Source organism: Juglans microcarpa x Juglans regia, unplaced genomic scaffold (genome assembly GCF_004785595.1).
Source record: "Juglans microcarpa x Juglans regia isolate MS1-56 unplaced genomic scaffold, Jm3101_v1.0 JmScfU0028, whole genome shotgun sequence".
Classification (NCBI taxonomy): domain Eukaryota; kingdom Viridiplantae; phylum Streptophyta; class Magnoliopsida; order Fagales; family Juglandaceae; genus Juglans; species Juglans microcarpa x Juglans regia.
In genome coordinates, this window is record NW_024475772.1 from 26,266 (window position 1) to 41,069 (window position 14,804).

A 14,804-nucleotide genomic window follows, 5' to 3' on the forward strand; every position below is an offset into this window, starting at 1 on the left:
TTGAGATGAAACTTAAAAGTTGAATAAAATATTATTAAAATATTATTTTGATTTTGGTATTTGAAAATTTTGAATTATAAATTTTGAATTAAAAATTTATAATGATTAGATGAGATGAGATAGTTTTGGTATTGGTATCCAAACCACCCTTTTGTGGTGTCTTATATTTATTATATTGGGATATTTGATTTGGAACATTAAGTTTTTTATTTTGTAGAGAATTTGGAATATATATATATATATATATATGATGTTGTTGGGAGATGATTCTAGGTGACTGAAACTAACTCCATGGACTTCTGGGATCGGGGGTATTACAAGGTGGTGCAAATTAGACTGGAAGTTGACATTAATTAGACTGGAATGTCACATGGGTTGGATAGTTCCCTCTCTAATTCTTTTTTCACAAATAGTAGTGAGTAGAATGTCTTATTGGGGATTAAAAAGACTTGCAGGGTAATGATCATCATTAGAATTGATTGATAAGGCTAGTACGAGGTATTAATCTGTTTTCTTGAAAGACTTTTAAACAGTAGTCATGAGAAATATTATAGATTGTTTAGGATTTGATAACTTTGTATTTCCTCTTAGACATTGTAACACCCAGTCCCGCAGAGAAGCCCACCCGCCTGTAAAATGGCGTCTTTTTGGGGAGTAACTTTCTCCTCTCTTTTACCTATTCTTTTTTCGACGGTTTTCTCCTCGTGTTTCTCTCTATCCTGTCGCTTCTCTCCCCATTTTACTCCGCCCACTCTCCTCACTCTCACAAATTCTCTCAACCCCATCAGATTTTCTTTGGTTTCCCTTTCTCTCGCCACTCTTTCTTATATTTTTCTGTCTGTGTTGTACCATCCGTCACCGCCATAAGCCAAACAAAGCCTACTCAGTTTCTTCCCCCACAGTCAACGGCCAGAACAAAAACACCACAGTTGTGCCCCACATCCCATCGTCCCGAGTAAAGCCACCGTGGAAAAGCCCCACCTACTCCACTGCCTTGCACACCCTCTATAAACCAAAACGAATTATCTGTTTTTAATCCTCAAAATAGAGCACGACCAAAGTAAGACCCCACGTCGAACGGTTTCGCAACCCCTCGCTGCTGTCAATCCTTAGCTTCGTCTCAAGCATCCAAGCGGAGGACCACTGCCTCACGCCTCCCACACCAATAGTCTTCCAACGCCGGGAACTCCACACCACCACCACCACCCCGCACCGTGAACCCCAAGCCACCATCGCATGTCCAAGAGGCCCCTGTTTCCTCTCGCCAAAAGAGTGCAGTTCCCCATCGGGAGCACTCACTACCATCTTTTCACCTAAGCCACCACTCTCTCTATCTCTCTCAGTCCTTTGCCGCTGCGGTCACCACCTTCGTCCTCAGCCCAGCCATCAGTTCGCCGCTCTCTGTCCCTCCCTCGATATGGAACTCTCCTCCCTGTTACACGGTTTGGTCTGGAGGGGTGATTTTCAGACTCCTTTTATTTTTGGCCTTCCCAAAAAGTCCAGGCATCTTTATGTTTAAACCCCAAAACGCCCTTGTGACTTGCCTGGTTCGATGTTATGCCTGATTTTTATATTAACTTATTTTATATTAAACTTACTTTCTGTGGTATATATTTTTAGTATAAGAACTTACACAGAAAATACTTAACGAAGTTAAATTAGATCGTCTTTGGTTTGGATAGTGAGATAAAATGATATATTTTAGATGAATTAAATAAAATATTATTTTTTTAATATTATTATTATTTTAGAATTTGAAAAAATTAAATTTTTTATTATATTTTGTATGAAAATTTAGGAAAGTTGTAATAATGAGATAAAATGAGATGAGGTAAGATAGTTTCTATACCCAAATGAGCTAATTTTACAACTAATTTCCGTAGTATATAATATGATTTTAAATTTTGTTTTAAATACTTTAAATTTGATTTGAGTCTCTCTTACTAAACGAGTTCTCACTGTTTACCTTAATTGAATTTGGTATAATTCTTTTATTAAGTTGTAAATTGAAAGGAATGACTGAGGTTAATTTTGAAAAAATATACATGTTTTGTTATGAAAAAAAATTGAAACATGCTCATATATTTATTCTGTATTACTCATGAAATTGGTATAAAAAAGAAAATTATTTTTGTCATAAGCAAACTTTTAGAATTTTGTTTCTGAACTGTGCAAAACGAGCAAATATGAAACTAAAAATTTGTGCATATTATGTGAAGATACTCTGGATTTTGTTTTGATTAAGTGAAGATGATATAATTCTGTTCAGTACTTTGTTTTGATATAATGTGGCATCTGAAAACCTTTGACAAAACATTCTAATTATGTATCTAATTCTTTTTATGACTCTGATCCGATCATTCTGATTCTGGGATTATGATGGTACGAATATGTTTTGCTCTGATATATGGCTCTGCCACAAGTAATAATAGTGTCTTCTGGCCCAACCACGAGTAATAGTAGTGGCCTCTGACCCTGCAACAAGTTATAGTAGTGACCTCGGTTTGAGTGCACAACATTTTGGTGACAGTGATTAATGTTCTGCTTAGCTATCCACAGATTGCACAACCCTACCACGAGATTTAAACATGAAATCTATTTTGATATGATAAGATATATTTATGATGTAGTTATGCTATGCCAAAGGATTTTCGAATATGAATGTTTTGAATTGTCGCTCTGATATTTTGATAATATGTTGATTTTGCTTCCTAAAACTAAAATTATTTTGTTCTACATTCTGAATTTTATAAATGTTCATGTTTACATACTAGTATATATTATCTCTGCTTAATAGTCGTTAATAACTCACTGTTTATCTCTATAATATTTTCAGTGGATGTAAATGTTTCAATTGAGGATTTAGAATAATGGGACAAGATTGTTGAGTGTAGTGGATAAGTACAAAGATTATTGGAGACTTTTATTTAGTAGATTTGATTTATTCTATGGATTTGATTTATTGGGATGTTGACACTTTTATTAAGACTTGAGAAGTTGTTGATTTATTTGTTGAATCACTTCATTGATGTATATTTGGTAGAAATAGATGAATTTATGTGTATGGAATCTTTGAAAATTATCTCCGACCCCATCCGGGTACGGGTGTAACAGTCATGGTATTCATTTAATTATTTTCTGTTGATGCAAAGAAAATTAATAACTGGAAAATGATTCCCGAGAGAGAGGAGAAAAGCAAATTCCTACCCACCACTTGTTTGCATTAATTAACACGAAAGAGTCTAAATTAGTGAGCCACCGACACATCTCATATTTTTTTTTCATTGCATGTTTACTTTTTAGTTTTTGGTCAATCAGATCCATTGCTCACGTTTAGTTTTCCTTTGATTATTTGAAAACTAACGGTCATGCAAATAAATTTATTATATTTATTAAATTCTCCCTACAACGTACGAGCTGACACTACCAATTAATTCACTTGTGGTTCCAATCTCCTTAATAATTAAGGAGCGTTGAGCTCGTAACTAAAATTGTGGAATTAGAGAAGAATCGTACAAACAAAACATGCAAAGTTTAAAGCATGAAAAGCTTCTAAAATTGCCACACGTACAAGAACATTAAAAAACTACATGGATCCATTCCATAACATTGGCCACTGCTTATTACCAACGTACGTAGTCAAGATGTGATGCATATTGCATATCAATCTTCCTAACATAAGTGGCGGAATGGTTACAATAACAACTGCATGCAAACGAAAAAAACATCATACACTAGATCAGGATCTTTCCAACATAATTAACGATTGAGATGTCCATTTCCTGGTTCGTACGTAGGCGCCTTTAAAGCCTTCGGTAGCAAAGCATGAAAGAATGATCGAAGCCAAAATCTTTCACATCTGCTTTCCACTGCTCAAAATTTTCCAAGACATTCAAAATATTTGTCCCCTGATCACCGACTACTAGTATCTCGCCATGAGTACCTTTGCAGAGCTCAACCCGTCCAGTACTGTTACTTTGTTGAATCAAATTCATATTTATCCGAATGTCCTGATCACTATTTGAAGCCAGATACGGACGAATTATATTTAAATGATGAGTAAATTCTGCCTCCAAGGTGTTGGCAATTCCATAGCACTTGAAAGTGTAATTCTTGTTATCCTGATGATTTTGAACAAGAGATGTCAAACCTAAAATTGTGTTGGAAAGTACACTATGCATGGATTCTGTTTAAAACAACATATATGATAGCTAAGGTTGGTTTGTTTGGATAGTGAGTTGAGATAAGATGTTAAAATATTGTTAGAGTCGAATTGTACGTTTGTTGTATTTTTTTTAAAAGTTTAAAAAAATTTTAATGATTAGATGAAATAAACTGAGTGAGAGATGAAAAAGTTGATGTGTATGTATGTCTCATGCCAAACCCCCTCACCATCTAATTTCATTTGTGTACGTATGCATGTATTTAGAGTTTCGAAAACAACTTTACCTGCCTCGGGCCACTGCTCGGCGTGTCGTACCCCTTAGATTGAAAATGAAATCCTTTAGGCATTATCGCATCTTCATCTCCCTTCGTGAAAGGGAAGACCTTCATTCCGAATAGCCGAATCATGCGGAGAGCATTTGGATGCACCACCTCCCCTTGTGGGTTTATCACCACGACAATAGGCTTATTCTTTAAGCTGCAATATTCATTCTTCATGATCTGGATGTCTGCTACTGTTGGTGGAAAACCCTGCAAAATGTACCACGGCATTTTGGACTGCAACATGTCGAATTTCGCTTGCACGTCATCGGTCCAATGCTCCACTATTGGGATCCATACAATTTTATACGGTTCATCCTTATCTCTTATCCCATCAAAAATGAGCTTTAAAATCGAGATTTCTTCAACGGAGATGTCCATGACGTCCGAAATGAACAATAAAACATTCTTATTTTTCAGCACATCGATACTCAGCTGGTTTTGCAAAACAGTTAAAACTAGAAATGAGTCAAATAAATAATGTTAAACTGATTAGGGTGATCACTACTGCACATATTTTAAACGAAGTAGTAACAATAGATTTTGTAGGTAGTATTAATTGCTATTTTTCAGTTATCCCATTAATAAAATTACTTTGCATCAGACTTGGCCTTTAATTTAAAATAAAAGGTGAATAATACAAGTGCTAACCAATTTTTTGGTAGAACCGTGAATAATACAACTCCCAACCATTGCCTTGAAAGCCTCCACAATTTTTGTAGGTATTTGTGGAAGTTCCGTCGTTTTCCAATATTTGTCCACTTCCTCTGTAGTTAACAAGGATATTTGCATGGTCAGCTAGCATTGTAGCCCATGTTTAAGACATTACATATATATATATATATATATTATATATATATATATATAGTTTGTGCAACGGGTTCAAGGTAATACTGTTTCCTCAAGGACGTACGAAATCAGCGTAATGGCTAACCTCTTTGTTGTTCGAATTCTTCTTGCTGCGTCTCTCGTATGTTCCGGGTTCTGTTCATCTTCTCAGACAAGGGCGATAGTTCCAGTGTCTTCTCCCTGAAATTAGGCAACCATGGTCATTTGCACTAGGTTAAAAAGGTCTAATATTACGTTATTTTTACTCCCCTTTTGGAGACCTACAAGCACAAGCTGCTATGATGTGTGACATGGATGGCGGATCACATCTTAAGATCAGCATATACAGCACGCACGTACATGCATGTCAAGTGCGGACAAAGAACTTACTCATCACTGCCGAGGCAATACATTTGAGTCGCGCAAGCAACAACAGTTATGATAGCCCAAAAGACATGCACTGGGATGCATTTTGCCAAACTTGCCGTTGCAAGTGTATTTCTGTAGTACTTTTCCGCCAACTCAGATATCTCTTCCAACACTACAATGTTTATTATTACTTCCAACGTGCTCTCGATCAACTTGCGCACCTCAATCACTTTCTGGCATTTTTTAAGGTCTGGGCGTTTTAGCATGGCAGGTACACGGTTTGTGATTCCCACTGACTTGGCCAGATGGTCCAGAGAGTCATCTAACTGCGCAAGACCCCAGAAATCTCCATAGTCCAAAGCAAAAGCCGCAATTACCAGCACTGCCTTCTCAACCCATGAACATCTTGAGAGCTTGTTTAGTATGGAAATTGTTGTTTTGAGTTCATTTCCCCCACCAGGAGCCTTGCATGCAGACAGCTGACATTACACATAATGGGAAAATGTTGAGATAATTATAACTAGACAGTAAAATGATCACTTTCGAGACTTCTGGGGATTGAGGTAGGTAAAAGGTAAAGAAAAACGGTGGCCATTTTGCAAAAAAACTTCTAGGGGTGAAGAAAACAAAGTGCATTTTGTTGGAATTACCTCGGACGAAATTTGCAGGAGTTTGCCCAGTAGATCATCAGAACTGTTGTAGCTGTAGCCCTCCAAATCCTGTCTCTCCGGGTCCCGATGAGGAGGATCAGTACCCTATTAACAGATATACTTGAGAAATTAAAAACAGAAACGCATAATCTGCTGCCTCACTTAATTAAAAAAAAATGTCATATATGTCTGTCCACTTAAAGAATGCAAATGTTTCAGATTTTAATCGTGTTCGGATCCTAAATTTGGAGTACTAGAAGTTAAAATGCATGGGGTTAGAAGGGAAAAGAAATGCGAAAAAAAAAGGCATATAAATTAAAAATATGAATTGTACGTCGGAGTTACATATATATACCAGTAAAACATTGTCAACCATACGGAACGAAAGGTCAAGAATTCTTTTGACGTCGAAGAAAAAGTGTTGTAAACGATCACGATTTTGGAGAGAATCATCAGACATGGATGGCACGTTTATAAGGAGCAGTACACCATTCATGGTTTGCTCTACATTTTCTGGTAAAAGGATCTCATGGTTGGCCATAGTATTGTCTGTTACGAAGCACACTGAGACGTAGGTTAGAAATTCAGGTTTGGGAAAAAGGAGATAAGTTTGATCGTGTCATTAATAGTGCAATAGCGTGGCCTATTTATAGCAATAAGAACGGGAATAAGGTCGCAAGAGAAGAGTTTTTGTTTTTGTTTTTTTTTTCTTTCTCGGGTGAACCATTTATAAATTGAGAATTACTTCAGATACAAAGAGATAATATAAAATAAACTCAAAAATTGATGTAATTTCATAGAACTTTTAGATTTATTTTATAATAAAATAAATTTACAATTTAATGTATACATCATGATTATTTTGTGACTTTATTTTTAAATAATCATTTTGTGATTAAAGTATTTTCCTTTTAAATATCTAGCTTGAAGCATTAATTAAACTCGATCTCCCTTGTTTGCGCAGCTTATCGCGAGACTTTGTTCTACACCAGAGCTAAATCATGTGAATAGTTGACTTGAATAAGAAAGACTGGACATTTAACTACTTGAATAAAGATTACAACCATGCATTTTACTCTGCTCTCCTCAACACTCCTGTCTCTTGGAAACACCTCATAGACAGTACTCTAATCTACCATTTGTGCTTTGGGAAATATTTGCTTTACAATAAATGGCCTTATACAGTAAATTTTATGCACTAACGTGGTTTATTGTAATCCATTAGATTGTAATTTTTTTTTTTTTTTTTATCAAGTATGTCTTACGCATTACATTAATAATACTTCTGATCTTCTACTTTTTCTCACTGAAAAAGAGTTCTTCCCTCTCCCCAATGTTTATAAGTTTTTTATAGTTTTATTTTTCTCTACTTTGAACTCATGCTTGATTTGCTACCTTCCCATGACGAAAAACCATGCAGAAACACACCACCCCACGCTTCTCCCTAACCATCAGTCTGTTTATATACTGAGAAATCGTTAGAAAATTATTGGTGCATGAGGCTCATCATGCGCAGTCCTCAAGACGGCCTTGTGTGAGCTTCACGTCCCACTGCATCTCCACACCTTGCCAGTGTAACACATGTGGCCCAAGTGATGACATCATCATATTTGAAAGATTACCTCAAATTCTTGTCCAAAATTAAGGCATTAAGCGAGAGAGTGAGTGACATATAAAATAGACTATGGACCTTACAATATTTATTATTTTTCGTATAAATATTTCCAACATTAACATATATAAAATGAACAATAAATATTATATGACCCATTTTATATGTCACTCTCTATCCCGCTTAAAGCCTCAAATTCAAGTAAGATTTTGAGATGATATTTTCTTGAAAGGGTCTTGTGCATTGGAAAAAGTCGATCACGTGACTGAGGTATGCAATGGAAGTGAATTGACGTGGCATTGGGTGGAAGATAAGCTCAAGAAGTAACTGGCATAGGCAAGCACAAGTAGTACTTTCAAGTAATTGTCCTCATGTATCCGTTATGTAATGGCCGGTAGTAGTTATCTTTAAGTTAGCGACTAAAATAAATTATGATCATCTTATTATTTTACATATGATACCCCATATTGAATTAGGGGCGTATAGGAACTGCTAGACCAACTGTCGTTGACGGAAACCGGCTGCCAGATTTAGGAACGGACTGGCAGCCAGTGGGAATTTGACGAAACTGACACGGCCGATTCGATTTCAGATTGAACCAAGTTCAAACTACCGAACCAGCCGATATAATATATAATATATATATATATATATATTTAAGTAAAATGACGGCGTTGTTTCACTTAAGTGAAATGGCATCATTTCAAATGTATCGTTTAGAAAAAAACATTTAAATGAAACAACGATGTTTGGTTTAAACAGAGTTGTTTGGAATTAGGGTTTGAATAAACCTCCCCTCTCTCATTTCTCCTGATCTCATTTCTCTCTTTCACTTTCTCACTCCTGACCTTCTTTTTTCTCATTCCTCTCTCTCTCTCACGTAGCACAGTTACGATCCCTGTTTCCTCCGTAAGTTCCTCTTCATACACTCTAGAGAAAGATTTCATGAAGGACAACAGGTGTTTGTGAATCTTGACAGACAGAAAGATTTCCTCCATAAATTCCTCTGTTTCCTCTTCATTCCTCTTTGTAAGTTCCTCTTCAAACTTTGTCAATCAATGGTGTTTGTGAATCTGTGATTATTGTGTTCGAGTGCTAGTCGGAGTAGCTAACCCATAATGATTTCATGGTAGACAACAGGCGCAGTCGTTGACGTTCTCTCCGTTCTCTCTCTCATTGTGCCATCGAATACACTAGCAAACTGACTAGATTTACATCGAGAGCAACATTGATGGTTTTCTCCCCTTCACTGGTTAGTTTTGGTCGAGATTTAGACATTTTTCCTTATCGGTGCAGTTTTGGTGTTGGACCGAAATTGCATCAATATCTTCGGTTTTCAACCCTATATTGAATGATAAGTGATAAGTATAAGTGGTGTATGAGATCTCACATTAATTAGGAATGAGAAGTTATTACTCTTTATAATGTTCTAACTTACAATGAGGTTTGTTTAATTGTACATTGATTAATCATTTTAGAGTATAATCAATGTGGTTTGGACTTTCTATTGAGACATTACAAATAGCGCTATTCATTTGGGTTCTCGGTCAAAAATTGGGTAGACCAGGACAGGTTAGCCTAGGTCAGACCGAGTTTGAATCTAGATTTTTTGATTTCTGGTTCCAAGTTGAACCCAATTTTTATTTATTTATTTATTTTTAACACTAGAATTCACAAAACAATTATTACATAACTAGTGTAGTATTTATTTTTCCTAATGCTACGCGAAAGAGATTACCCAAATCTCCTGCTCTTCTTTCGCTGGAACTGTCATTACCATAGTCATTCTCGTCTACGGAAGAAGAAGAAGGCGACGACGAAGACGATATTAAGAAGGAAAAGAGAATGAAACAGCTTAACAATGACAAAAAAGTATAGATAAAGACAAAATATGAGAGACCCAAAAAGTAGGTACTAGAATAAAAAGGTCTTGTTGTAGTTTTATTTCAGAGGTGGGGTTTCTTTGCTTTCTCGCGCTCTTCTTCAATTGTGCGGTCGTCAAGAAAAAGAAAACGAAGCAAAAGGTGACTACGAGCGACGACGAAGACGATGTAGAAGGAAAAAAATGATAAAAAGGTATAGTTGTTGTACCGAATACCGAGGATTCTTCTTCAATATATCATTTTTCCAGATAAGACAGATTTCTTCAATATATCATTTTTCAAGATAAGACAGAATCTGAGGGACCACAAAGAGGCTGTCAAAACAAAAAACTTAGTTTTTTTTCATTTATGGGAGTGGGGTTCTTTGGTTTCCCGCACTGCAAAGATGACCGGTTCTATAAAGACTACTATTCCTAAATAGTAATTCTGAGTTTGTGCATTCTGTTTTGAAAAATGAAACCCCTTGATTACAAATCCCATTCATCATAACTAATAAATTAAACATTGCACTTTGTAAGACTGTAATGTTTAAAATTAAGTTTTCTTTATTTTTTAAATATTAATTAAAATAAAAATTATTACAATTAATTTCTAAAAATAAATAATTAAAAATAGGAAAAAACAAAAAAGACAGTTGCTTGCGTGAAGGAGAGGCCTTCCCGGCCCCATCCTTTCAACTAACTCACCACCACCTGTTAGTTAGCACACCTACTCCATTTAATTTATTGTTACAAATAAGATGACGTAAATGAGTTGAATTAAGATTAAAATTTAAATTTAAATAAAATATTATTAAAATATATTCTTTTTAATATTATGTTTATTTTGATATTTAAAAAATTTAAATTCTTTATTTCATTTTAGCAAAAAATATTGATCACACTATGTGGAAGAAAATGCTCATTTTAAAATAGCTGGTACACCACCATGTGACCGGATTTGATCGACCAAACAAAGCCATTATGATGTCAAACCACCACAAAACTAACACTTGTTTTAAGATAAAGCAATATGTTGTTGACGTTTTACACAAATAGTCATCCACCCCTTCTCTCCATTGTGGACATTGTATACGTGAGTTTTCCACGAAAATTTAAGGATATTGGTCAAGCCTAAGAATCTTGTATTTGCAAAATATGCACGGTAAGTTTTGGATATATTAATTTAAGGATATTTATATATATGTACGGTACGTTGCGAAATCACTGATCGAGAAATTTTTAAAATATTAGAGAATAGTTTTGTTTTTTTGTTCATTTCTCTGACACAGAAAACAAAAGTTTTCCAAACTTCTGTACTCATGGTTTGATCAAAACAAATAAAAAAATGAATGTTATCTCATGTCTCTTTCTTCTTGATAAAATAATATTAAATATCTTTTAAAATCCCTCAGCTTGCCCGTTCACATGATTTTGAATACAAAGCACAAGAATAAACATTTATGAAAAGATCCCCGATGGACGTGCATGGAAAGCGATCATGATCGGAACGCTACAAAATTATCTTATTTGTTTTTATAAATGAGATTAGATGAGTTAAGATTAAAATTAAAAATTAAATAAAATATTATTAGAATATATTTTTTAATATTATTTTTTTAAAATTTAAAAAAGTTAAATTATTTAATGTACATATAACTTTAAAAAAATTATAATAATTAGATGAGATAAAATGAGATAGTTATATCATCAAATATGTGCAAAGATAAGCCGCACCTTTTCATTTTAGTGCTCATTGTAAAGACAAATTAACAAAAGGAGTCAGACTGGCCTAGAACGTTACTCAATTGCAAATTCTCATTGTTAATGTCTAAAAAGAAGGGAAGAAATTTCCATTTCTAAGACATGCTGAGGTAAGATAAGCCTCAATCGGTATTGTTTGGAGTCCCGACAATGATCCGGTATGGTTGTACGGTATTGGTGTGTATATCTATGACACTGAATAGTATTTAAATGTAGAGAAAATAAGAAGAAATGAATATACAAATTTACATGATTCGGCACTAGGCCTATGTCTACGGGAGTTTGAAGAGGGGAGATTTCGCTATAATATGCTTGTTTATAGTCTCTCATAGCCTGTCATATCTCACTGTACAATAGAAGCTGAAGATCTACTTTCTGGAGAAGATGTTCTCGCTCTAGAGGTTCAAGAAGAAGTTGAAGAAGAACCCAAAAGTCCTTGAAATCGTAGGCTCTTTGTCCCTTTTATCTGACCATCTACTTGCGTGCGCCTTGGTAGTAGTGAGCGATGTCTCCTTGGTGTGTCTGACCCTCTCTCATTTTCCTACTTTCTATTGACACCTCCCTGTCTCTTGGCACCCTCGCCCTTTAGTCCATTCTTGTCCCCTCTCCCTCTCACTCATTTTGTCTTCTAGTGATGGCCCTTTGAATGGGCTGGGTCTTGAAAATCATTTTGGGCTTGACGTATTTTACCCTCTCACAGTTGCCTGCAATTCTTAAGGGCAATTTGTTTGAAAAAAGACATTTAGAATCTTCAAAGGTAAAATATGCAATCGACCAGATCCTCATCTGTCCGTATAGAAATCAATTCCAGGAGCTGGCCATGGCCATCCGTTCCTCTCGCATTAAAGATTTTCGAGCGCGGGATTAGGCGGGAGATGGGCTCGACCGTGTAAGATGCGTAAGGCGCAAGCACGTCCTAGTGTGGCAAGCGGAAGGTAGGCTCGACCGCATGGAGCGTGAGCGCGAAGTCTGTCCTAGCGAGGTAATTGAGAGATAGGCTTGACCACATGGAGCGCGAGCATGAAGCCCGTCTTGATAAAGTAAGCTGGAGGTAGGCTCGACATAGGGTGCGAGCAGATAGCTCGGCTAGGTAAGCGGGAGGTGAGCTCGACCGCGTAAGATACATACAAAAGTTGGTCGGGTAGTCAAGTGACCTGCCTGCCTATTCGGACCCCTGGGAGGTTGGGCAGTCCTTGACCTTTCCCTCTTGTTGACTTTTAGGAAAATGGTAAAAGGGGGAGAGCAGTTTGTAAAACTAGACTCACCTTAAGCCTTGTTGAAAGGCATACATTCTCCCGCATTTTTGTATTGATGATATTGGTGAGCTTTCATTATTCGATGTGAATTGCAGTTAATGTTAGAGTATGTCTACTGTAACCCGTGCGAAGTGGTCAGGGAGCTCGTCGACCATCTAGGTCCACTTCAGGCAGTTGTGGAGCTTGGAGGCACGTTAACTTCGAAGGCTTGTTCCCAAAGGTAACCCATTGGTAGTGGTTAGCCACGAGTGCGAACACTCGACATTTGCTTGTGGAGATGCTATCTTGAAAGTAATTTTGGGCTGTCGAAAGACTGGACCTACACTTCGCTATGAGGTAGGCTGAATCACCTTAAGGTTGGATCCGCTTGTTGACCCTCACGAGAATGTAAGTACAAGATGCAGCAAAAGTCATACTTGTCAGTGCAAGTATTTTCCAATCACAAGTGCAAATTTGGAAACCTGAGCTGTCTCGCTGGGGTGAGGTGAAGGTCCGAGGCGCTATCCGTTTGCATTCTACTGCTAGTGGTGATGTTCAACTGCTGGAGATTCCAGTGGTGGGGATTTCATTAATGGAGATTCTGTTGATGGAGATTCCATTAATGGACATTCCGTTAATGGAGATTCCGTTGGTGGAGATTCCGTTGGTGGAGATTCTGTTGGTGGAGATTTTGTCTTCGGGTAGCCGAAGGCTGACTTGCACTCCTCCATGAGAGGGATAAAGTAGCCTTAGGCATTACATTCATCATTTTCGCCTCGCGGGGAGATAAGTTGCTTATGGCGATCTCATTAATGGAGATTCCATTTGCGGAGATTCTGTCTTCAGGTAGCCAAAAGCTGACCCGACTCCTCCACGAGAGGGACAGAGTAGCTTTAGGCATTACACTTATCCATTTCGCCTCTCAATGAGGTAAGTTACTATTGGAGATTTCGTTGATGGAGATTCTGTCCTCAGGTAGCCGAAAGCTGACCCACACTCCACCGTGAGAGGGATAGAGCAGTCGTAAGCATTACACTCATCCCTTTTACCTTGTGGGGAGGTAAGTTGTTGATGGAGATTTTCGTTAATGGAGATTACGTTGGTGGAGATTCTGTTGATGGGGATTCTGTCTTCTGGTAGTCGAACTTTGACCCACACTCCTCTGCGAGATGGATAGAGTAGCCTTAGGCCTTTTGCCTCATGTGGAGGTAAATTGCTAATGGAGATTTCGTTGGTGGAGATTCCATTGATAGAGATTCTATCTTCAGATAGCCGAACACTGACCTGCACTCCTCTGTGAGAGGGATAGAGCAGCCTTTGGCGTTTCACTCATCCATTTTGCCTCACAGGGAGGTAAGTTTATGATGGCGATTTCATTGGTGGAGATTCTATCTTCGGGTGGCTGAAGGCTGACTAGCACTCCTCCATGAGAGGGATAGAGTAAACTTAGGCATTACACTCATCCATTTTGCCTCGCGGGTAGGTAAGTTGCTGATGGAGATTTCATTGTTGGAGATTCCATTGGTGGAGATTCCGTTGATTGGGATTTTTTCTTCGGGTAGCGGAAGGCTGACCCACACTCCTCTACTAGAGGGATAAAGTAGCCTTAGTGATTACACTCATCCATTTCACCTCGTGGAGAGGTAAGTTACTGATGGAGATTTCATTGGTGTAGATTCTGTTGGTGGAGATTATGTCTTCCAGTAGCCAAAGGTTGACCCGCACTCCTCTGCGAGAGGGATAGAGCAGCCTTAGGCATTACATTCATCCCTTTTACCTTGCATGGAGGTAAGTTGTTGATGGAGATTTCGTTGATGGAGATTCCGTTGATGGGTATTCTGTCTTTGGATAGCCAAAGACTGACCCACACTCTTCCGCGAGAGGGATAGAGTAGCCTTAGGCATTACACTCATCCTTTCGCCTCACAGGAGGTAAGTTACTAATGGAGATTCAGTGCTACAGGGACCAATCATGTTAGTGAAAACAGAATTCTCATAAGT

The 14,804-nt window shown here is 37.3% G+C and overlaps 2 protein-coding genes across 4 annotated transcripts; both read right to left on the minus strand.

The window, feature by feature from the left end:
- Nucleotides 1-3,550: 3,550 nt before the first annotated feature.
- Nucleotides 3,551-5,630, minus strand: LOC121245469. Of its 3 annotated transcripts, none has more exons than XM_041143543.1 (4): nt 5,420-5,630; nt 5,176-5,252; nt 4,450-4,920; nt 3,551-4,121 (listed from the first exon to the last, which is right to left on the minus strand). In XM_041143543.1, exons 1-4 carry the CDS (start codon nt 5,475-5,477, stop codon nt 3,804-3,806), a joined length of 924 nt encoding a protein of 307 aa, XP_040999477.1. In that variant the 5' UTR covers nt 5,478-5,630; the 3' UTR covers nt 3,551-3,803. The 3 variants fall into 3 exon arrangements, with proteins under 3 accessions (XP_040999477.1, XP_040999475.1, XP_040999476.1); XM_041143541.1 differs by having other exon boundaries at nt 5,137-5,252; nt 5,420-5,629; XM_041143542.1 differs by having other exon boundaries at nt 5,137-5,320; nt 5,352-5,629.
- A 69-nt stretch (nt 5,631-5,699) lies between these two features.
- On the minus strand, nt 5,700-6,908 carry LOC121245470 (protein SIEVE ELEMENT OCCLUSION B-like). The gene is made up of 3 exons (XM_041143544.1): nt 6,688-6,908; nt 6,333-6,437; nt 5,700-6,161 (listed from the first exon to the last, which is right to left on the minus strand). The coding sequence occupies exons 1-3, from the start codon at nt 6,871-6,873 to the stop codon at nt 5,700-5,702; spliced, it is 753 nt and encodes a 250-aa protein (XP_040999478.1). The 5' UTR covers nt 6,874-6,908.
- Nucleotides 6,909-14,804: the final 7,896 nt, after the last annotated feature.